This window comes from Phocoena sinus, chromosome 2 (assembly GCF_008692025.1).
Source record: "Phocoena sinus isolate mPhoSin1 chromosome 2, mPhoSin1.pri, whole genome shotgun sequence".
In the NCBI taxonomy this organism is placed as follows: domain Eukaryota; kingdom Metazoa; phylum Chordata; class Mammalia; order Artiodactyla; family Phocoenidae; genus Phocoena; species Phocoena sinus.
In genome coordinates, this window is record NC_045764.1 from 177514742 (window position 1) to 177536393 (window position 21652).

The 21652-nt window shown below is 64.9% G+C and overlaps 1 protein-coding gene across 3 annotated transcripts; it reads left to right on the plus strand.

Moving 5' to 3' along the window:
• Positions 1-2945: 2945 nt before the first annotated feature.
• On the plus strand, positions 2946-20962 carry ADSS1 (adenylosuccinate synthase 1). Of its 3 annotated transcripts, none has more exons than XM_032623815.1 (13): positions 2946-3221; positions 9993-10095; positions 13072-13134; positions 13908-13958; positions 14186-14252; positions 15269-15376; positions 15473-15554; positions 16069-16195; positions 16645-16799; positions 17515-17639; positions 19110-19207; positions 20346-20466; positions 20568-20962. In XM_032623815.1, exons 1-13 carry the CDS (start codon positions 3030-3032, stop codon positions 20671-20673), a joined length of 1398 nt encoding a protein of 465 aa, XP_032479706.1. In that variant the 5' UTR covers positions 2946-3029; the 3' UTR covers positions 20674-20962. The 3 variants fall into 3 exon arrangements, with proteins under 3 accessions (XP_032479706.1, XP_032479707.1, XP_032479708.1); XM_032623816.1 differs by having other exon boundaries at positions 20346-20495; positions 20568-20960; XM_032623817.1 differs by lacking the exons at positions 2946-3221; positions 14186-14252 and having other exon boundaries at positions 9288-10095; positions 20346-20495.
• The last annotated feature ends 690 nt before the right edge of the window (positions 20963-21652 follow it).

A 21652-nucleotide genomic window follows, 5' to 3' on the forward strand; every position in this document is an offset into this window, starting at 1 on the left:
TGGGTAAATGGGTAGAGGGGGGTATGGCTTCATTAGCACATAGGTGGCTGTGTGCATGGGTGGACAGGTGGATGGATCAGGGGAGGGGGGGACAGCGGGAGGGGTGGACCTGAGGGGCCCTGCCTGCTCCCACAGAGCCCCTAGAATCGGGGCAAGGTCCAGGACAGTGGTGAGATGAGCACAGCTCTACGGGGCCGTAATTTACAGACATAAACCTCACCTGTCGTAAGTGTATGTCATTCCGGCAGATTTACAAGATCCTGCAGTCATCACCGTGATCCACTTTTAGTATATTTCCATCATGCCCCCAAAGTCCCCGCATCCCCGATGTGGCAGCCGCTCCCCGTTCCCCCTCCCCCAACCCCAGCAACCACTAAAGTGCCTTCTGTCGCTACGGATTGGCTCCCCGTGGACATTTCATGGAAGCGGGATCTGTCGCTACGGATTGGCTCCCCGTGGACATTTCATGGAAGCGGGATCAGACAATAACTGGCCTTCTGTGACCGGTTTAGCATGTTTTTGAGATTTAGCCGGGCTGTAGTGTGTCAGGACTCCATTCTTTCGTGTGGCTGAAGAATGTTCTGTTCGTGGCCAGACCACATTTTGTTCATCCGTTCACCTGTCTGTGGACGCTCCGGTGGTCTCCACGTGAGGCTTTGTGAGCAGCGCCGCCGTGAGCATGTGTGGGCTGCCTGTGTGCTTTCGTTTCTCAGGGTTCGATTCCTGAAACGAGAATGGCTGGGTCATATGACAAGTTTCTGTTCAGCTTCTTAAGAATTTGCCAAACTGTTCTCCAAAGCGGCTGCGCCCGTTTCCACTCCTGCCGGTGCACTGCTTCAAGTTCCAGGGGCACCTGTGTCCTGGGGCACCACGTATGACGTGAGGTGAGGCCCCAGAGAGTGGGAACCCTGGGCAGCCGAGCCTGTGTGCCTCTGCAGGGGGCTGTTCTAATTTGGGCTGGGCCATGTGATTGGCAGGGCCCCAGCTGCTGGGCCTGGACAGGGCTGTTTATAGAAAAGCCCGACTCCCCCCAGGCCTGCTATTTATAGACTCAGGCTTGGGGGAGTTGGTGCCCCGGCCAGCGTCTGGCCCTGCAGAGCCCATCTGAACCCCCATGGTGCCCCCTGGGCCCCCCTGAGCCTCCATCTCACACCTGCTGGCCCAGAGCCCCGGTCTCCCGCAGGAAGGGCTTGGAGCCAGCAGTCCCCGCCTGGGGCCTTCAGCACCACCCAGTGGTGGACAGAGAAGCATCACCACCGCCCCCCTTTGATGTGACTCCAGCAAAGCCCTCTCCAGGGCTCCTGGTGGCCATCCTAAAGCTCAACTCCTGCATCCGGAGACAACAAAGAAATCTCCCAGAACTCTTTTGGTCCCTCCTGCTACAATCCCGCTTCCTCCTTGTTGACACAGCCAGCCTCCCACGCCCTCACTCCCTGAAACACTCCGCCCCCCGGCCACAGCCCCCCCTGGCCAGCCCACGGTTCGCCCCATCCTCAGCCTCCTCAGCCCTCGGTGGCTTCAGAGCCTGGCACCCGGCCCTCCTGACCCTGCTGCAGCCGATTCCCAGGGCTGGTGGCCCACGGAAGGGCGGGGGGGGGGGGGAAGGGGTGCTGCCCACCCGCACTCCATCACTGTCATCCAAGGAGGCCTCACACCCTGCTTGTAAGCCCTGGTGTTCCCACGTGAGAGAAGAGGGACTGGCGCACGGAGGGGCCAAGAGCCCTGCCTAGGGTCGGCGCCAGGGCTCTGGCCAGGAGCCCAGGGGGCTGGAGGGTGCAGGGGTGGGGGGATGGGGGCGGAGGAGCAGGTGCAGCGGTGCTGGGGCGTGAAGCACTGACTCTCCAGGAGTCCGTGACAAGCCCAGGGTCCACTCGCTTGCTCCTGGGGAGTATCTGGTCCCCTGCCTCTGGCTTGGAAGTCCAGGGAGCTCAGTGGCTCTCTGAGCCCTGGGCAGAGGCCAGTGGACAGGCTCCAGGCCCCTCTGCGCTGAGAGTCCCCCCAGGACAGGAACCAGGGGCACTGGCTCCCGAGCAGGGACCTAATAGGACACTCCTACCCCCAGGGCCCCATCCCTCGCCCCTTCTCCGATCCGTAGGGCCAGTCGTGTCCAAGCCCAAGTCCACTTAGGGTGTGTAGGTGGCAGAGTAGAGCGGGCGTTCACTCCGCTGGGAACACAGGAGCTCAGCAGCCCATGGTGCACCCTCTCTGGGCACCCAGTCCCTGCACAGGCTGGGGCAGCGAGGAGGTCTGGTGGGGCCTCTTAGACACCCAGGCCCAGTGCGGCTGGTGTGCATCACTGGCCACTCCGGTGCCCAACCAGGTGACCTGACGGCACCGTCCCTTCTCCCTGGACTCGGGGCCCTGAGACCCGAGGGCTGCCGGGCTCCTGGATTTAGCCCGCCTGTGATACCAGGGTGCCCAGTGCCAGACGCCGGGGCCCCTGCCCATATGGGAGGGCGAGGGGAGGGGGGACGTTGGTGGGGGAGACACTCTGTCCTCTCTCTGCGCCCACCAGAGGGCGCCGGCGCCAGTCTGGAGAACCCGGGTTCACCGCGGGGCAGGTGCGCACCCCGTACACCCCGAGTGGGGCGGAAAGAGGCAGCTCCCCTTTGGCAAACCGCACTCCCGCCCTGGAGGGGACCCCCGCGGTTTCTGGAAAGCCGAGGTCCTGGACCTAGCGTGGCCGGCGGGCTTGGTCGCGGCGTCCAGGCCTCGCCTCGGGGAAGGCGAGCGCGATAGCCCCCAAGAGCATTCCCGGGGCTCCCCCGGCCTGGCCGCGTGGAGGTACCCCGGAGCGCGCCGTCGGGCCTTGCGCCCCCCCAAACCCTGGCCCGGCCCGCGGCCCCACCCTGTTCCGGGTGGTTGCGGGGGCGGGACCCGGCGGCCTGGAGGTCACGGCGGCGCGTCACGGCGCCCGAGAGCCCGCCCCCGGCCCCGCCCCCCGCCCCCGGCCGGTTCCTTTTAATGGCGCGGCGGACGGGTGCGGCGGGCTCTCGGGCGGCCCAGCGCAGCGGAAGAGTTGAGCCAGCATGTCGGGGACCCGAGCCTCCAACGACCGGCCCCCCGCCGCAGGCGGCGTCAAGCGGGGGCGGCTGCAGCACGAGGCGGCGACCACCGGCTCCCGGGTGACCGTGGTGCTGGGCGCGCAGTGGGGGGACGAGGGCAAAGGCAAGGTGGTGGACCTGCTGGCCACGGACGCCGACATCATCAGCCGCTTCCAGGTGCGGGCCGGACGCCGGGTCCCTCCCCCACCCGCCCAGCGAGCCCCCCTCCCCTCCCCTCCCCTCCCCTCGGACCCAGACGGACCCTGTCCTCCCTGCCCTCCAGCCCTCCTGGGACACGCCTCTTGGACGCCTCCCCTCCCGGGACACCCCGCCCACTCACACGCACACACCACCCACTCACAGGCCCCTGCCACTCATGGGAGCACACGCTTCCCTCCCCCACTGCCTCCCCCAGGGACCCCGCCTTCCCCACCAGCCCCACCCCCCAGGGCAGTGGGCCAGGGGCAGAGCTATAAATACAAGTCGCTGAGTTGGGGACACCGGATCCTCAGGGGGTGGGGTGTGCCGTGGGTATGACACTGGGCCCTGCAGTGTGGGGGCAGGGACCCCAGCTTCCCAGTGGTTTGAGGGCCACGGAGACACCCTCCCTTCCTGTTTCTGTCTGGGTCTGGGACAGGGCTGGCTGACCACAAGGGGTCAATGCACGCCGAGGAGGCAGAGTGCCCAGAGCCCAGAGTGGGAGCCAGCAAGGCCCCTCTAAGAGGGGTGGCCCTGGAGGGTCAGCCAAGCAGAGGCAGAGGCCAGGGCAGGACAGAGGGCCAGGTCCTGAAGGCAGGCAGAGCAGGAACAAGGAAGAGAGCGGGGAGCCTCGGACTTACGGCCGGGGGCGACCCCGTGGCTGGCAGTGCCAGCCAGGAGGCCAGACACAAGCTCCGTCCCCTGAGGGGCGGGGCCTCTGCCGGCTGCGGGCTGCTCTCTGCACCCCATCTGTCCTGACTGCCACCGGGCAGTCCCTTGGGGCCCCGTGCCATGCTTGCTGCCATGGGCTGACCTACAGCTCGGGGTGCAGAGGGGTCAGCTTTGGGGTGTGTGCATTGGCGCTGCCAGGGTTTGCAGCCACGGGCGGGAACGCTGCCAAAAGTAAGGAAGGGGCGCCCTCCGAGCTCCTCCTCCCTGGCTCTGTGGCCTCATTCCTGAGCTCCCGCCAGGCGGCCTGGGGCTCCGGTGCCCCAGGGGAGACCAACGTGCCGGGCCTGGGGAAGACGCTGCCATCCGGACCACTCCTGCCTGACGCAGACAGTGGGTTCCTGGAAGGTGCTTCCTGGGGTGGCGAGAAGTCTCCCACCCTCTCTCTGCCCTAAGCCACGGCGAGCAAGTCAGCGCCTCTCGCCTGGACCCTGCAGCCGGGCGCGTGGTCCATGCCCCCTCTCCTCCCTCCCCAGCTCAGGGCATCCCCTCCTGGGGCCTGTCTGCTCCAGCAATGTTGCCCAGGGCCCTCCGTGTGACCTGCCAGCTCTGGTCAGCCTCGCCCACCTGCCTGTGGCCGTCTCCCCTCCTCGAAGTGACCTCGGGGCTTTGCAGGTACCCGTGAGAGCCCTCGTCTTGAAGCCACCGGGATGTCCTGGCTGTGGAGATGGTTCTGGAAGGAGGCCCTCCCTGCCCTACCACCTGGGGCAGCAGGCCAGGCCCTGCCCTCTTCCATCGCTGGACAGGACCAGCCAAGGGCAGAGCAGGCTGGACCCCCCAACCGCCTGGGGGGCCCCCTAGTCACCCTCTCCCCCACCCATATTCTCCAACTGACATCAGTACATTTCCACCTGCAGGCCTCTGCTCTGCAACATGTGGGAATAATTCCCAGCTGTCCTAGGAGCCCACTGGGGTTTCTCCTCTCCAGCCTCCAAACAAGCTGGTGAGGCGGGGCCTCAGAGGAGTTGAGCAGTTGGAATAAGTAGCACTTACGGGCCCTCACGTGTGCCACACCCGCATGGCAACAGCGCTGGGCGTCAGGGGCTGGCACGGGGAGGGTCCAGCCCATGCCCCAGGAAGGCTGCTTTTACTTAGAGCGTGTATGCGTGAAGCCCAGGGTCTTAGCCTTCACACTGCACCTTGACCCCAGGAGCTGGTCCGAGCTCGGGAGCAAGGGGCCAGGGAAGCTGTTGGCGGGCTGGGCTGGGCTGGGCTGGGGCCCGTCTGGGTGGCCGCCTAGAAGGGCTGAAGCCAGCTGGCCCCAGTGGCCGGAAGGGTCCCCTGGCCTGTCACCTGGGCCTGGGGCCATCCTGAGCGGCAGCCGCTGCCCCCATGGCTGCTCTGGGCCCCGGCTCTGGTCTCGCCTCTGCTCACCCTCTGCCAGCAGCAGGCCTGTCTTCCGTCTTGGCTCTGGTACAAGTGGGAAGCCCTTTGGTGGCCTTTGTCCACTGGCTCACCTGGACTCACTTTCCTCCTGCCCAGAGCCCCCCATGCCCCCAGCGGCCATCCTCGTTTCTTCCCATCTCAGTGGTTTGGGGCGTGTGGTCAGCAAGCACCCCAAGACCCCCAAGACCTTCCTTACGGTCCAGAGGCTCAGGCCTTAGGCCCCTCCTGCTGTTTTCTTTGACTCTAGGCCCCCTTTCCTGGCAGCCTCCCCTCTCCCCGAATGGAGGGTGCGCAGCCCTGCCCTTCACCAGCAGCAGCCCTTCTGCAGCCTGGGTCCCCGGTCTGCCCCAGGGCTGGCTCCCTTCTCTCCTCATTCGCAGCCCAGCCCCCTGGGCTCAGGGATGGCCGCGCAGCCTCCCCCTTTCCTCTCTCTGGTTCAGCTCCTGCCGTACCGCCGCGGCAGAGACCCCAGAGCCCATCCATCAGCGGCCTCCCCGCGCTGGCGCCTCATACCCCCTCTGCTCTTTGCACAAACAGCGGCCGAGGGCTCCGCTCGCTCCCTGGGAGTCCCCGCCCCTCCTCTGGGCTCCAGCTTTGGTCTGCTGAGCGTCCTTCCTGCTGTTTGCCATCCCCCTCCGCCCCCCCCCCCCCCCCCCCCCCCCCCCCCCCCCCCCGCCTCTGTGGTCCAGATAGGAGCCTAAGAGCTCATACACCTGGCCTGGCCGTCAGGCCTCGGTGCCAGCCCTCCTTCCATTCCCAGAGTTGCCTTCATCAGGCTTTGGGCCCCCGCCCAGGACCCCAAGGCCTTCGCAGGCACTGGGCAGGGTTTCAGATTCCCCTCCTTCCAAGGGCAGTAAGACAGCTCGGCTTGGCACAAGGGCGCGGGCGGGTTTCCCTGGGGGAGCGCCACCGTCAGTCCCCAGGGAGCTGTGGCGATGGGCACGGTGGTCTCACTCGTTGGGGGCCGCATCCTGCGGCTTGTTGGTGCTCTGGGTCCCCTCTCCCTGCGAGGGCAACTGGGAAATGCCTCACCTGGAGCCCCAGGCTAGTCCAGGAGCCTCCGAGGGGGAGGGAGAGTGGGGAAGATACCTGGTGTTGTTCCAGAAGCAGCCCCCCTTCCACATGTACACCCTCCAATGACACCGGCCCCCCAGCAGTGCTCCAGGAGGAGGGCCTCCACAGGGTCGCCCAGTCCCTCGTGGCTGTGGGAACATCCACGTGGAGCCCGCGGCCTCCTCTCTCCAGGCCTCACCCCAGTGCCTCATGGGACAGAGTAGCTCAGTTTGGGATGAGTGAATGAGTGGGTGAACAAATGAACGGCAGGAGCCCGCCAGCAGAGCAGACAGGGAGCTGAGGGCGGCCTGGGTGCGTGCACTCCATGGTTTCACCGACCCTGCTGGGGGTGGGGCCGGTTCACGAGGGTCTCCAGCGGAGAGCCGGCCCCTTGCTGCGCGCTGCACCCGCCCCTGATAACACCTAACACCCGCAGCTCCTGCCGCTGCCCAGAGGCCTCCTCCCCCGCCCGTGGCCACACCCTGCTGCATGGGAGCAGCTTCATGGCCTCTGAGACACTGTCCCCCGCGCTCAACCTCTGCCGCCTTTGTCTCTTCCCCAGAGGGGGTGGGGGGAGGGTGGGCTGGAAGGACATCTGCAGAGGCAGGGGGGTCGGGGCTGGTCAGGTACCCCAGTGGGTTGGCCTTGGCCCCGTTCCTGTGTCCCTGAGCGAGAGAGCCCCCCTTTCTTAGATCCCTGCGGCCAGGGAAGCAACAGGCAGGAGCGCCCACCAGGGAGTTTGAGTAACCGGCCAGGCCACAGGGGTGGCTTCAGCATCCCTGGGCACTCAGAGCTGTGCCTGACCCAAAGCTGCATCACGGAGTGGAGAACCTGGAGGCTGGCAGAGCCCTGAGGGTCCCCCTGGGACACGGAAGAGGGGTGAGGCCAGCTCCAGTCACGCTTGCGGGGCCCCGGGCATGGAGCTTCCAGAACCTGCCCACCCAGGAACGAAGGCCCTGCAGAGGCCGCTGGGCTGGGCCTGCGGGGCTGGAGCCTTAGGAGGGCAGGTGGGGTGTCCCTGCCCCGACCTCACCCCTGACTGTGCGGCCAGGAGAGGGCAGACGGGGGTCTCTCTGGTCACCTGGCAGCGGTCACCTGGACCTCTGCAGAGCTGCTGGGAGGCACGCCCTGCGGGGCAGCAGACCCCGGGCTCAGCGTCCAGGGCTGGCTCACGGCCCTGCAAGCGGACTGTGACCTGACGCCTGGGCCTCGCAGCCGGCAGGGCCACCTGCCTCCCACAGGCCCATAGTGGCCTGCGCCTGTTCCTAGGCGCTGGTGTTTACCCCAAACAAATGTGGTGTGTGCTCAGGCCAGCTGGCGTTGGCACTGGGCACTCGAGAGCAGGGGAGGGAGGCGGGCCGTCTGGACCCCCACCAAGGCAGGCAGGATGCGGCTGAGGGGGGATGTCTGGCATACGGGGAGAGCGTCTGCAAGCTGCCATCTGGTCTAGCTTGGGCTCTGCTGCAAACTCCTTTCTTGGGACCTCAGTTTACCCATCTGTCAAAGGAGGCCACGCACCGTGGGCTGACTCACCTACAGTGGGAAACCTGACCCTGGGTGTGAACTCCGCGGAGAACCTCACGTGAGGGGGCTCGCTGCACGTGTACTGAGGCAAGGGCAGAGCAAGGACAGAAGTCTCGGGGGGGGCACAGTTGACCCCCAAACCCGGGGCCCATCAGTCACGGTGACTCAGATGGTCAGGGCCGAGCCCACCGCCCTACTCCCCCGCCCCCCACACCTCGTCAGCATCAGCTCCCTTCCCTGTCTCCCTCCGTGGCGGCCCCCCCCAGTTCAGCCCCCAGCACAGTCTGCATCCGAGCCCCCCATGGCCTGACACCGCCTGCCCGCCCTTGCTCACAGGGCACCCCCTCCTTGGCCCCCAGCCCCCCCTGTCGTGCCCTTTGTCCTTCTGCTTTCCGCGTCATTTGTTCAGAGCCTGCGCTCAGTTCCCGCAGCCAACCACCTGGCTCGGGGCACCTGGGGAGGCGGCAGTCTGGCCTCCAGCCGTTGTGGGCCTTCGGGGGGCGGCTGAGCCGGGAGAGCCAGCGCCATCGCGCAGCAGGGCCTCAGGGAGGTGCAGCAGCATCCCAGCGACCCCAGGAGTCAATTAGAGGCAAACCCACCCCAGTCCCCCAACCCCCGTGTCAGGCCAGACAGGCCTCCCCGCGTGCGTTTGACAAGTGGAACGCTAGGGTGTGTAGGGACCCCCGTGGAAGGGGCTGCTAGCCGGGCCGTGGTGGGGCCGTCTGGCACAGATCGCGGCCGAGCCCCAGGGCGAAGGGGGTATCGTGGGTGACGTTGGGCTCTGGCCCCGCTTCTTAAATTACCCGGGGGTGCGGTGAGGTCCAGGGGGAAGAGGCCCTGGCCGGGTCTCCTGGCGCCTGCGCCCCCAGCCTGGGCCATCTCGGTGGGGGGGCCCGGGAGACGTGTAAGTTTCATCCATCCCCAGGCTGAGGAGTAGGTGCTCCCGGCGGGAGGGGGCCGCCCTCATTCAGCCCTGCCTGCACGGGGGGAGGAGAGGCCTCGTATCGGGGAGCCCCACCCTGCCGGGCCCTGCGGAGGCGGGGCTGAAGCCCTCACAGCCAGCAGCCAGGCCGCCTCCACAAGGCTGGAGGACAGCGGGGCGTGGAGGATGGAGGCCCAGCCGTGGAGAGCCTCCGCAGACAGGCGTGTGCTTCTGCAAGAGATTCAGCCGGGAAGGTGGAGCTGGGCTGGGCTCCGAGGCTCTGGGGACAGAGAGGGCCCCACAGAGCAGGCCCACAGCCTCTGGCACCAGCCGGAACGTGCCCCTCCCTGGGCCCTGCTCACTGGCTCTGGGGACCCACGTGCTGGGGCCCACGCTGTCCGCTAGTGGCCGGAACTGGAACTGGAGACCGGTGCCCCTCAAGGGCAGGGCCTTCCCCTGGCTCCCCCGACTCAGCCCCGACAGCCGCAGAGTGGTTTTTCCCTCTTTATTCTTAGATGGGAGACACAGGCCCCAGGGAGGGTCCCTGCTGGCCCATGCCAGCACCCAGTCCCCTCACCCGGCCCCAGAAGGGCTGTGCTACCTGGCCTGCCCTCTGCTTCCCCGGAGCTCGGGCTGTGTGGCAGCAAGGGCCATGGGGGCCTGGGTTTGCTTCCCGGGATGGTTGGGCCCCCTTATTCCTGCATCAGAGGACGAACCCCCAGAGGGACTCATGGGCAGGGCAGGCAGGGCTCTGAGTGTGTCCGCAGCTTCGGGGCTGCACTAGCCAGCCTCCCTGGAGCAATGGCACGTGACGGTCCTGGGTGTGGGCCAGCCCTTCTCTTGGACCCGGTCCCCTGGCCAGGCCCCTTCTCCCCATCCCAGGAGCAGGGCCCTAAGCCAGCACCCCAGATGTGCATCAGAGCCGACCACTGGACCAAACTCCCCAAGTCCAAGCATGGACGGCACCTCACACTCCTTGGGGGACAGGACCACCACCCCGGGCAGCCCAGAGGGCACTCCTGAGCGCCTGCGTTCAGAGCTGCCTGGAGTGAAGCCGGTTGCCGGGCAGGCCTTCCCAGGGTGGGTCCAGGCCCCTGGGCTCCTGGATGCTGAGCCAGTTTGTTTTCTGTTCCCAGGGGGGCAACAATGCTGGCCACACCGTGGTGGTGGACGGCAAGGAGTATGACTTCCATCTGCTACCCAGCGGCATCATCAACACCAAGGCCATGTCCTTCATTGGTAAGTGCCCGCCCCGCCCCGCCCCAGCCTGGGATCCTGAGTGTGTGAGCAGGAGAGACCCGGGACGTCATCCAGCCCAAGGGCCCGGTGTGAGGCCTGGACGCAGCCGGAGAGCTGGGCTGGACCCCCGTCCCCCCGGCCCTGCCCAGCGTGAGGACCAGGTGCTCCTGGCCAGGAGGGAATAACCTCAGCCGGGCCTCAGCCCTGGGCCGGGAGGTTCAAGGTCCGAGGTCCCCGCCTCAAGCGGGAGCCCTCGCAGAGGCCTCTGACCCGGGACCTGTCCTCAGAGCCCCTCCCAGAGCCCAGGACCCCACCCAGCCTGGTCCAGAGGGAGGGAGAGTGCAGGAGGCCCCTCTGAGCGCTCAGACTCCCGCAGTGTGTGTGTACAGGCCTGTGTGCCTGTCCGTGAGTGAGCGCACGTGCGAGTGTGCACGTGTAGGAGTCTGCGTGCGACGGTGCGTGAGTGTGAGCGTGTGCGTACGTGTCCTTAAGTGAGCGTGCGCGCGGGGTCGGGCCTGGCCCCCTGCCGCGTCGCTGGAGATGGGTCTGTGCAGGGAAGCTGTTCCTGGCCTGCTCGGGCCCCTCTGCGGGCACCTCCCCTCGGCCCCTTCCCATTGCCTTCTGCTGCCCACCCCCCATGGGACACGCTCTGGCAGCTTCTGGTACTTTTCCTTCTGGCTCTTTCCACGCCTGGGCAGGCCCACACTCGTGACTTATCTGCCCCGCCCGCTCGCTGGCTGGGAGGCTGGGAAGCCGGGGTGGCGCGGCAGGTGTGTGCCCGGCGGTGGTAGGGGGTCTGGCCCTGCGCGTGGGCCCAGGGACACGGCGGCAGAGGGGCCGCAGGGCGGTGGGCAGTCAGGCTGAGCAGGAGGAAAGGGTCTCCCGGAGCCTCCGCCGTGTGAGGACAGGGCAGCGAGGACGCCACTCACCCGGGACCCCACGCCCAGGGGCTGGGGCTTTGCTGCAGGAAGCTGCTCAGCGCCAGCCTCGGTTGCTGGGCCCCAGGCACCTCTGGGAGGGAAACGAGGCCAAGGAGGCACCGCTCGACCAGGGGGTGCTCTGCCCGGTTTCCGAGGAGCTGGGGCTGGGTGGGGGCCAGCAGTCAACCGGGGAGCACGGGCGAGGGCTCAGCTTGGCGGTCAGCACGGCCAGACGGCGACGGCAAGGGAAGCCCCTTAGCGAGGGAAGAACGGGCTGGCGCTCACACAGCTGCCCCCCAGCCCGGGTCACTGCCCCAGGCCCAGCCTCGTGGTCATTTCAGGACTCGTGGCATTTAGGTGACCTTTTGTGCTCCGCGTGGCTTGCATCGTCTCGTCTCTGAGTCACCCCCGTCTGGACCCATGACCCATCTCCCTCGGCCAATCTTGGTGCTCAGGGGACGGGCTCCTCCCAGGAAGGCAGCGGGGGCCCTGCCCAGCTGGTTTTGGTCTTAGAGGAAGGGGCCAGCGTTGGCTTTAGCCTGGGCCCACGGTGACCTCATGACCTTGGTGAGCGCCTTCCTTCCCTGGCCTCAACCTCCGCCCTCTGTAGACCCTACTTTAGTTTTACGTGGATGGGGAAACGTGGCTCCCCCGAGGCCCTGCTTGGGTCCCAGGAACGGCTGGAGGCTGCATTTCTCCGCACCTCCTGCTTTCCCATTTCTATGCCACTTAAATAAAACATAACAGCTTTATTGAGGTATAATTTACGTACCATGAAGTTCACCCCTGTGAGGGTACGACTACATCCATCACGATCCAGTTCTAGAACATTTTCCTCCCCTGAGGAGTTTCTCCTCCCCCCCCCACCCCCTCCCACCACTGATCTGCCGCCTCCGTAAATGCTTCACGACGGCTTTTGTTTTGTTTTGGCCGTTTTCTTTATTGTGATAAAATGTACGTGACATAAACTGACCCTCTTCGCCATTTCTGATTGTGCGGTTCGGCAGCGTTCAGCGCATTCACGGTGTGCAGGCTTCACCAGCATCTGTCTGCAGCGCCGTGTCATCTCCCTGAACAGAGACTCTGTCCCTGTCGCATAGTCACGCCCCCTTTCCCTCTCCAGCCCCTGCCCCGTCTCCATGAGTCTGACTTCTCTATGGACCTCATACACGTGGATCACACAGAACGTGTCCTTCAGCGTCTGGCTTATTTCACTTTATATACTGTCCTCGAAGCTCATCCATGTTACCACCTGTGTCAGAATTACCTTCCTTTTTAAGGCTGGATAATATCCTGTCATGTGGATGAACCACATCCGTCTGTTGATGGACGCCTGGGTTGCTTCCCCATCTTAGCTGTTTTGAACGATGCTGCAATGAACGTGGGAGCGCGAATTTCATGCTGTTTTTGTTTTTATTTATTTATTTTAAAAATAGGCTATTTTATTTTTAAAATTAATTTATTTTTGGCTGTGTTGGGTCTTCACTGCTGTGCGCAGGCCTCCTCTAGTTGCAGCGAGCGGGGGCTGCTCTTCGTTGCGGTGCGTGGGCTTCTCATTGCGGTGGCTTCTCTTGTTGCGGAGCGAGGGCTCTAGGCGCGCAGGCTTCAGTAGTTGTGGTGCGTGGGCTCAGTAGTTGTGACTTGCGGTCTCTAGAGTGCAGGCTCAGTAGTTGTGGCGCACGGGCTTAGTTGCTCCACGGCATGTGGGATCTTCCCGGACCAGGGATTGAACCCGTGTCCCCTGTGTTGGCAGGTGGATTCTTCACCACTAGGCCACCAGGGAAGTCCCTGTTTTTGTTTTTAGATTTTTTTTTTTTACGTGGACCACTTTTAAAGTCTTTATTGAACTTGTTAATAGTATTGCTTCTGTTTTATGTTTTGGTTTTTTGGTTATGAAGCATGTGGGATCTTAGCTCCCCGACCAGGGATTGAACCCGCACCCCCTGCATTGGAAGGTGAAGTCTTAACCACTGGACCTCCAGGGAAGTCCCTGTGCTGTTTTAAACGTAAGGCCCCCGCGTCCGTGATGCGATTCAGTCTTGTGTCTGTGTTGCAGGCAACGGAGTGGTTGTCCACTTACCAGGCTTGTTCGAAGAAGCAGAAAAGAATGAGAAGAAAGGTAGGCCCGTGTCCCCGCAGACCCGCCCCGCCCAGGACACGTGCATGTTCCCAGCGGCCAAGTTGCCGGGTGGCTCGCCATGTGGTTTCTCCTGAGGGCGGCGGCAGGTGGGCAGGTGGGGCGGCTTCCACGGCTGGCCCCCTGCCTGGGCCTGCTGGCTCTGCCTGTGCAGGAAGCCGGGAGCGGGCAGTCCAGCGGCCCCAAACTCTGGCTCCAGGCCACAGCCTCAGTGTCGCAGGGGAGCTTTCGTGACACTGGGGACAGGTGGCACTGGGAGATAAAGACCAGGCTGTCCAGGAAGGAGCCCTGGAACCTGGAATATGTCCCTGATGTCCGGCTGAGACTGGGGACCATTGGACCGACCATGCAAGCAGGGAAGAATGTGGTCTCTGGGGGCTGTTCAGGGGCAGGAGGCTGGCAGGCAGTGACCGAGGCCACCAGCCAGGCATCTGGGCAAGTGGGACCCCAGTGGCTGTTTAGAGGCAAGATGATGACACAGCAGCCCTGAGATGCCGTGGAGGAAGCATAGCCTCGGCCTCAGGGCTCAGCGCAGGCATGAAAAGAGCGAGTGGGACCCTGGCCCTGGGACGCGGGCACCAGGAGGTGCCGGGACGGAGACCCCACAGGGAGACAGGCTCGCCCGTGGGCACGTGGGTGGACGTCCCTGGGGGGAGGGCCCAGGACTCCCCCCCGGAGAGGCCACCATGGGGAGGGCCCGCCGCTGACTGGAGGTGACTCTGTGGCCCGTGGCCAACCACGTGCCGTGTCCGCAGGCCTGAAGGACTGGGAGAAGAGGCTCATCCTCTCTGACCGGGCCCACCTCGGTGAGTCTCAGGCCCTCCCTGCCCGCCTGTGAATGACACCCCCATCCCCACCATGGCCTGGGGCTTCCCCAGGCCTTCTCCAAGGGCTTCCGGGGGTGCCAGGTCGGGATCACTGCCCCCACTGGCAGATGGGGAGATTGAGGCCCGGGGGACCCCAGTGCATCCCCGGAGGCCCTGTAACCGTCTGTCTCTCCCGCTCGTGGCGCCCCCGCCGGCCCGGCCGGCAGTGTTCGATTTTCACCAGGCGGTGGATGGGCTCCAGGAGGTGCAGAGGCAGGCCCAGGAGGGCAAGAAGTGAGTAGCGCGTGTGCTCAGCTCATGGCCCTCGAGTCCATGGATGGAGAGCTGGGGGCGTGTGGGGTGGGGAGCGTGCGTCCACCCGAAGCCCCCGAGGACGGTGCCCGTCGGTTCACCCCAGGCCTCGCTGGCCCTGAAGCCCAAGTGAGCCGCCTCTCCCCGGGGCCGCGCCGTCCTCCCCGGCCTCCACCCCGCGGAGTGCCCGTGCTGTCTGTCGCCTGCTGCGCCCCCCACCCCTGCTGGGATCGCAAGCCAGCCTTGACCATAGCTCCGTCACGGCACCCCGTCCTGCCCACCAGCTCTCGGTGGCCGTTCACTGGTTCTCCAGAGATATTTGTTAGAGGGGCCGGGGACGGTCCTCAAAGCCGGGACCGGGATGCAGCAGGCCAGAGTACTGCCTCTCACACACACGTGCACACACGCGTCCACAAGCGCACACGTACATACACATGCATGCACCACACACGGCACACGCTCACACACAGGCACACACGCTCCCGTAGGAGCATATGCACCCACAAACATGCACGCACACACACAGGGCTTGGCCACATGCAGGTGGCAATGCTGAGCCTGGCTGGGCTGTGGCGGCCAGAGGGTAGAGGATGGGCACAGCTGGGTTCCAGTCCCGGAGCAGCAGCCTCCGTGCCAGGCGAGAGGGAAGCCAGGGCAGAAGGCAGACAGGCCGGGGAGGGCACCACTGGGCACTGGGCCTCAGAGGGGGGTAGGGGAGGGTCAGGGCTGGGACTCAGACCCGGTGCCACCACCACAGCCCCGGGTCCCTGGAAGCTGGCCCCGTGAGATGTCCCGTGGTTCTCATGGCCGTCCCAGACCCCCGGGTGCTGCTGCCGGGAGAGACCCTCAGATGCCACCCAGCTCGACCTTGATTTCTGGGGCTGGAAACTGAGGCCTGAGGGGCTGGCCGGGGAACCCGCATTCCCAGGCTCCTCCCCCAGGCCCCGGGCAGGCTGGCCTGGGCGACCCGAGTTCACAGCCTGTGGCCTGTCTTTTAGCATCGGCACCACCAGGAAGGGGATTGGACCGGCCTACTCATCCAAAGCGGCCCGCACGGGCCTCCGTATCTGTGACCTCCTGTCAGACTTTGACGAATTCTCCACCCGGTACCTGACCTGTCCGTGACCCCAGGGGAGCCTGGCCAGGGAGGTGGGCGCAGGGCTCCAGGGGGCCGGGGGTCTCAGTCATTGTCGCTTCTGCAGGTTCAAGAATCTAGCCCATCAGCACCAGTCCATGTTCCCCACTTTGGAAATAGACGTTGAAGGTCAACTCAAAAGGCTCAAGGTACAGCCGGGCACCTCGGCGTCAGGGCCGACCCCTCCGAGGGTCCGCGTCCCACCGGCCGTCCGTGCACATTCGTGCAGTGCACCTGTCGCGTTATCACAGGTCGCCTGGGCTTGGGGGCTGCGGGCCTCCCGTGGGCGCCTCCTGGCCAGCCGTGCTCATGGTGGTCTTCTCAGCAGACCGGGGGCTCACCTGCTGGCCTGGGCCCTCGCCTCCTCTCTGAGGAAACTGCCCCAGATGTGCTGGGGGACAGAGGCCGACCCTGTCTGTCTGGGGCAGGGGCAGGCGGGAGACAGGAGGATGTCAGCGCAGAGCCCTTCTGGAAGTTTCCAGGGCTGGGACCCCAGCTCCTCCACCCTCGTCTGGGGCTGTAAATGTGACAGGGCGGGACGAGCGGGGACACCTGCAGACCGAGCCCCTCGCTGGGCGGGAATTTGCTGGAAAAGAGAGGCTGTGGGGAGGAGGCCAGAGCTGGGTGGACACCCTAGTTCCTGCATCTTCCCCCTTCCCCCAGGGCTTCGCTGAGCGGATCCGACCCATGGTCCGAGACGGCGTTTACTTCATGTACGAGGCGCTCCACGGCGCCCCCAAGAAAATCCTCGTGGAAGGCGCCAACGCAGCCCTCCTCGACATTGACTTTGGTACGTCCCGGCCACTTCCCCACAAACCCCGCCTTTCAGAGACAGGCGTGGTGCGGCCTCCCTCCATGGCCGCGCTGCCGGCCGTGCCCCGGAAACGTACTGCCCTCGTTTCCCTAACTTCAGCCGAGAGAGGAGAAGGGAGAAGCTGGGCTGGAGGGGAGGGAGGGAGGGCGAGAGAGACTGGCGGGGCCCCAACTGCCCCACGTGGGCTTCTGTCCACCCTGTCCCTGACCCAGGGACACACCAGCACCGAGGCCGCAAGGCGCAGGCAGGGGAGGCACGCACCGTCCAAACCCGAGCGACCCTCTCCCTCCCCTCCCCCCCCAGCTCATACCCACCGCACCCTGTGCCGGCCACTCCCCCGGGATGGTCCCCCCAGAGACCCTGCCAAGGGGGACCCCTGGGCGCAGGTGATCTGCGGGGTGGGGGCCTGACCGGCTGTCTCACAGGGACCTACCCCTTTGTGACGTCATCCAACTGCACGGTGGGCGGCGTATGCACCGGCCTGGGCATCCCCCCCCAGAACATAGGCGAGGTCTACGGCGTGGTGAAGGCCTACACCACACGCGTGGGCATCGGCGCCTTCCCCACCGAGCAGATCAACGTGAGTCCCCAGCCCCGCGGGACCGCGTGGGCGCCTGGTGGAGGGGCCTGGGGAGGCTAATGAGGTGCAGGATGCTGCCGCGCCGTGGCCGTACACAGTGGAGCCCCTTGGCTCGGGAAGGGCACCGAGAGCTGTGTCTCTGCTCCATTCTCAGCGACACAGGCCACCTTCGTCCTTGGGGGCCTGAGCCCGCCTGGGTTTGGTCTCAGCCAAGCTAGAGCAGGGCCAGAAGCACCGCCCCCACCCCGCCCAGCAAGCTGCTCTCCAGCCTCGTGGGTGTTTCTGGAAGCTCAGGACACCGCCGGCCTTCCTCTCACCTGGCCTTGTGCCCTCATGGCCGGCGAGCACCCGAGACTCTTGTCCTGGGCAGATGTCTGAGAGCCAGAGTGGGAAGGGGCTTGAATGAGGTGCAGGGACAGGGATAGGACCCCTGAGAAATAAACACGCACCTGCCCGATGCTCAGCTGCAGGGCCAGGCCCATCCACCCTCACCTGCCCACGAGGCCCAAGAAGTAGGCGCTGGTCGGCGCGGCCCTACCCGTGGGGGCCTCAGCTGGGGCAGGTGTGCCGGGGACCAGGGAAGCAGGCGTGGGGGGTTATCGTCAGGGGCTGCAGGGGGGTCGGAGGGGAGGGCAGGGGAGGCGCTGTGAGCGCCAGGCAGCCGGGTGCATGCTCCCTTTCCCGTGGCACCGGGGCCCTCTCTGTCCCCACGCAGGAGATCGGTGACCTGCTGCAGAGCCGCGGCCACGAGTGGGGCGTGACCACGGGCAGGAAGAGGCGCTGTGGCTGGCTGGACCTGATGACCCTCAGATACGCCCACATGGTCAACGGATTCACCGCGTAAGTGGCACTTCCGGCACATCTGCTACTGAGCCCACCGGGTGCCCGCCCACCCCGGGGTCCGCCCACCCCGGGGTCCGACCCTGAGTCCCCAGACACGATGGGAGCAGGGGAGCTGGGCCTCGGGGCTCAGGGCCACCACCTCCCCACGCAGGGTGATGTCACCCGAGGGAGACCCTTCTCCACGGCGTGGCCACAGTGGGGTGACGTGGAGGCCCACGCGGGGCACCTTGGAGCTGGCCCTGCGGCCAGCCGTGCATGTTCTCCTGAGCACAGACAGGGCTGGGGCTCCCGCACGAGCTGTGCCAGCGGCAAACGCCATCGCTTCACTTCCCCCAAACCCCCAGGGTGACACTGGGCTCCTCAGGAGGGGGCAGAACAAACCCCCGGCAGGAGAGGCGACGCTTGAAGCTTGCGAGACCCCGCAGAGAGGCGGCTGTGGGGACGCAGCCTGCACTGGTCCTGGAGAGTGGCCAGCTGGGTTTACAGCCCCTCGGGGGCCTCCGCAGGTCCCCCCGGCTCTGGGGCCCCGGTCTGTGAGGCTGTGGACAGGAAGACGACCCCAAGGGGGCCGGAAGCAGGAGCCCCCCTCCTCTGAAGCAGTACCCCCAGGAGGCAGGGCGGGCCCCCCACAGTGCCCCCGAGACCCGCCAGGCAGCCGGGCTGCTCTTGGTGATGGTTGTGGTTCCGGCGGCTCAGACCTTGCCCTGGGAAATGAGGGGCTTCATGCGAACGGAGGACTTCCTGCTTCCTTCCCAGAAAGACGGGCCAGGGTGCGAGGTGCATGCTTGTCACAGCGCACGGCCCACGAGTTAACCACAGCCGCGCTCGGTGTGTGTGGGCCGTCCGTCCGCGGGAGGCACAGGGACGAAGTGGCCGAGGACACGGGGTCCGAGGCCCCCGGCCCGCAGTCCTTGTGTGCAAAACGGGGAGATGCAGCCTCCCGGGGCCCCGAGGGTAACAGCCCAGCCCGGGTCAGGGCAGTGGCGCTGCGCACGGTGACCCACGTGGGCTCGGGAAGCCCAGGGACACCCACCCAGAGGCCCTTGAGGCCTGGCCGTGTAGAGATGAGGAAAGGAAAGGGAGAAACTTGCATGAAGCCCGGGCTCCCTGGCCCTGGGCGGACGGTGCGGGAGACCCTCAGGGGTGGACGACGTCATGGGCACCAGTGGTCTCGGCCCGGGCTCAGGGTCTCCCGGGTCAGAGGGGCATGGACGGGCACAAGGCTCACATGCCCAGACCCTCAACGCGGCCATGAGAAGGGCAGAAAGGACAAGAAGGGGTCCCCGTGGGGTGCTCAGGGCCAGGTGGGCCAGGTGGCTGGAGCTGGGTTCCAGCCTGGCCATAGGCGGCCTTTTCCATCCTCCTCTCGATTCCTGGCAAGTAGAGGAGAAGCGAGGGGTGGAGCCCGACAGGAGAAATGACGGCGTAGCTGAGCGCCGCTCGGCTTCTCGCTGTGGTTTTGGACAGGCTGGCCTTAACGAAGCTGGACATCCTGGACGTCCTGGACGAGATTAAAGTCGGCATCGCGTACAAGCTCAGCGGGAAGCGGATCCCCTACTTCCCAGGTGCGAGCATGGCGGCTTTCCTGTCCTTGGCCTGTCTCACGGGACCTGGGAACAGACGTGACCCGTGGTTTCTGGGGCGAGGGGACAGGGTGTACGCGTTGAACACGCGGGGTCAGTGCGTGTCTGGGAGACTCATCCCGATTCTGTCTGTGGCAGGTTCTCACCCCGATGGGAGGCCTGGCCGGGCCTTGGGGCAGTTGCCAGGCATCCATGGTCTGGGGAGGGCTCAGAGGGACCGGCCTGACCCCGGGACCCTGGGGGACCCCCAGGAGCCTGGGGTCAAGGCCCACCTCCCGGTAGCTGGGGACTCACCTGAAATACCCGACGTCAGGTCTGGACGCTCAAAGCTCTGGGCAAATAATAGGAAGACGACTTTGACCTAAGAAAACATACATTTTTGGTTAGACTCCTTAAGGTTCTAACTGGAGTTTCTGTGACCAAGGAAGCATCCTTTCTTTTAAAAAGCATAAAGGCAGTGCTGTTTTCCTGGGGTCACAGTTACTTGTGCATCTGCACCGGGGACACGTGACCCCACCCTCACCAGTGGCCATGGGCGAGCTGACCCCCTCTGCCCCACCCCCAGCACGTGTGTACACCCGCCAGCACCGGCGGCTGTGGGAGCCCCGTGCGTCCTCTCGGCCAGTGTGCCCCGGCCCTACTGACCCTGAGCTTCGAGAGGGCTCAGGGGAGCATTCGAACTTGGAGTGCATCCAGGGCCCTTGCAGTGGACGGCCCCTTGCAGCATCTTCTGACGATAAGGGGTGGCTGGTGTCTGCTGTAGCCCTGGAGGCCCCGCCAAGTGGGGTCCCTGCCGTGAGGAGGGGGATATAGATCCTTCAGGACCCTAGACCCCCTTAGAATTTCCGAGCGGGGGCCTCAGAGTTCCCCTGATGATCGCTGTGGACGTTGCAGCAGAGCGCGTAGTGAGTCCGTGTCCAGGGTGGCATGTCCCCTGGGCTGGAAGGGGTACAGCCAGTGTCCGAGAACCACCCCCACCCCCTGAGTAAACCAAGCAGGGCGGCTTGCCTTTCCCGCCTCTGAGCCCCGGGGCAAGCGGACCCCAGGCTGGGGGGTCCCGGCCCCGTGGCCGAGCAACTGTCCACAGCACGTGGTTCACCCCGGCCCTGTGTGTCCCCAGCCAACCAGGAGATTCTGCAGAAGGTGGAGGTGGAGTATGAGACGCTGCCTGGGTGGAAGGCGGACACTACGGGCGCCAGGAAGTGGGAGGACCTGCCCCCGCAGGCCCAGAGCTATATCCGGTTTGTGGAGAACCACGTTGGAGTGGCAGGTGGGTGCCCTGAGCCCTGGCTGCCCCCTCTCCCCGCCGTGCCCTGGGCTGAACCTCCCCTTTCCCTTTCAGTGAAATGGGTTGGCGTTGGCAAATCCAGAGATTCGATGATCCAGCTGTTTTAGACCAAGACAGAGCCGATCCCGGCAGGCCACGCCCACGCCAGTGGCCACAGTAGCGTCCTTTCCCCAGCCAGCAGAACCAACGCCGCAGACAGAGATTTGAAAACCATTTTCTGTACTTTTGTATTTCTCTTTAAGCCTTCAGCTCCACCCACTGATTTCTACAGCTTGAAACATCTGAAAACCAGTGTTGGGTACATTTAAAAATCTGCTATTTCCAGTGAGCCGAAGCGCTCAAAACAGAGACCTTTTATGGCACGTGAATTGTCACATGGTTGTATGCCCGGTTGGAGCCATTTAGTAATAAACAAATCCGACTGCCGCTGAACGGTAGTGAGCAGTGCATGTTTTGTTCTGACTCTGTCGTCGTCATTTTGACTTTTGAACGCTGGAAGGCGCCACTTCGCCACATCAGCAGTCTGGGTGACACACATTTTCTTTTGTTTTTTAATAGATTTATTTATTTATTTATTTATTATTTTTGGCTGCGTTGGGTCTTCGTTGCTGTGCGCGGCCTTCCTCTAGTTGTGGCGAATGGGGGCTACTCTTCGTTGCGGAGCGCGGGCCCGTCATCGCGGTGGCTTCTCTTGTTGCGGAACACAGGCACACGGGCTCAGTAGTTGTGGCGCACGGGCTTAGTTGCTCCGCGGCATGTGGGATCTTCCCAGACCAGGGCTCGAACCCGTGTCCCCTGCATTGGCAGGCGGATTCTTAACCACTGCGCCACCAGGGAAGCCCTGACACACATTTTCGTGTCATGAAGCCAAGCTGTGAGTTTGCTCAGACCACAAAATGCAACCAGCCCAGGGAAGAGAGACCACGGGCATTAAACAGGTTTTCCAGAACTAAACACTTCAACAGATTCACCCTAGCGCCCCGAGCCCTTCCCCGCAACCATCAGTGCCCTCCATTTCGGTGGAACAGCCGCCGGCCCCATCCCTCTTGAGTCCCCTGGGCTAGGAAGCCACTTCTCAACTGGCTGAAGCTGCAAAGAGCCTGCTGTAGTCTCTGCTCTACCGGAAGCCGAGTGGTAGC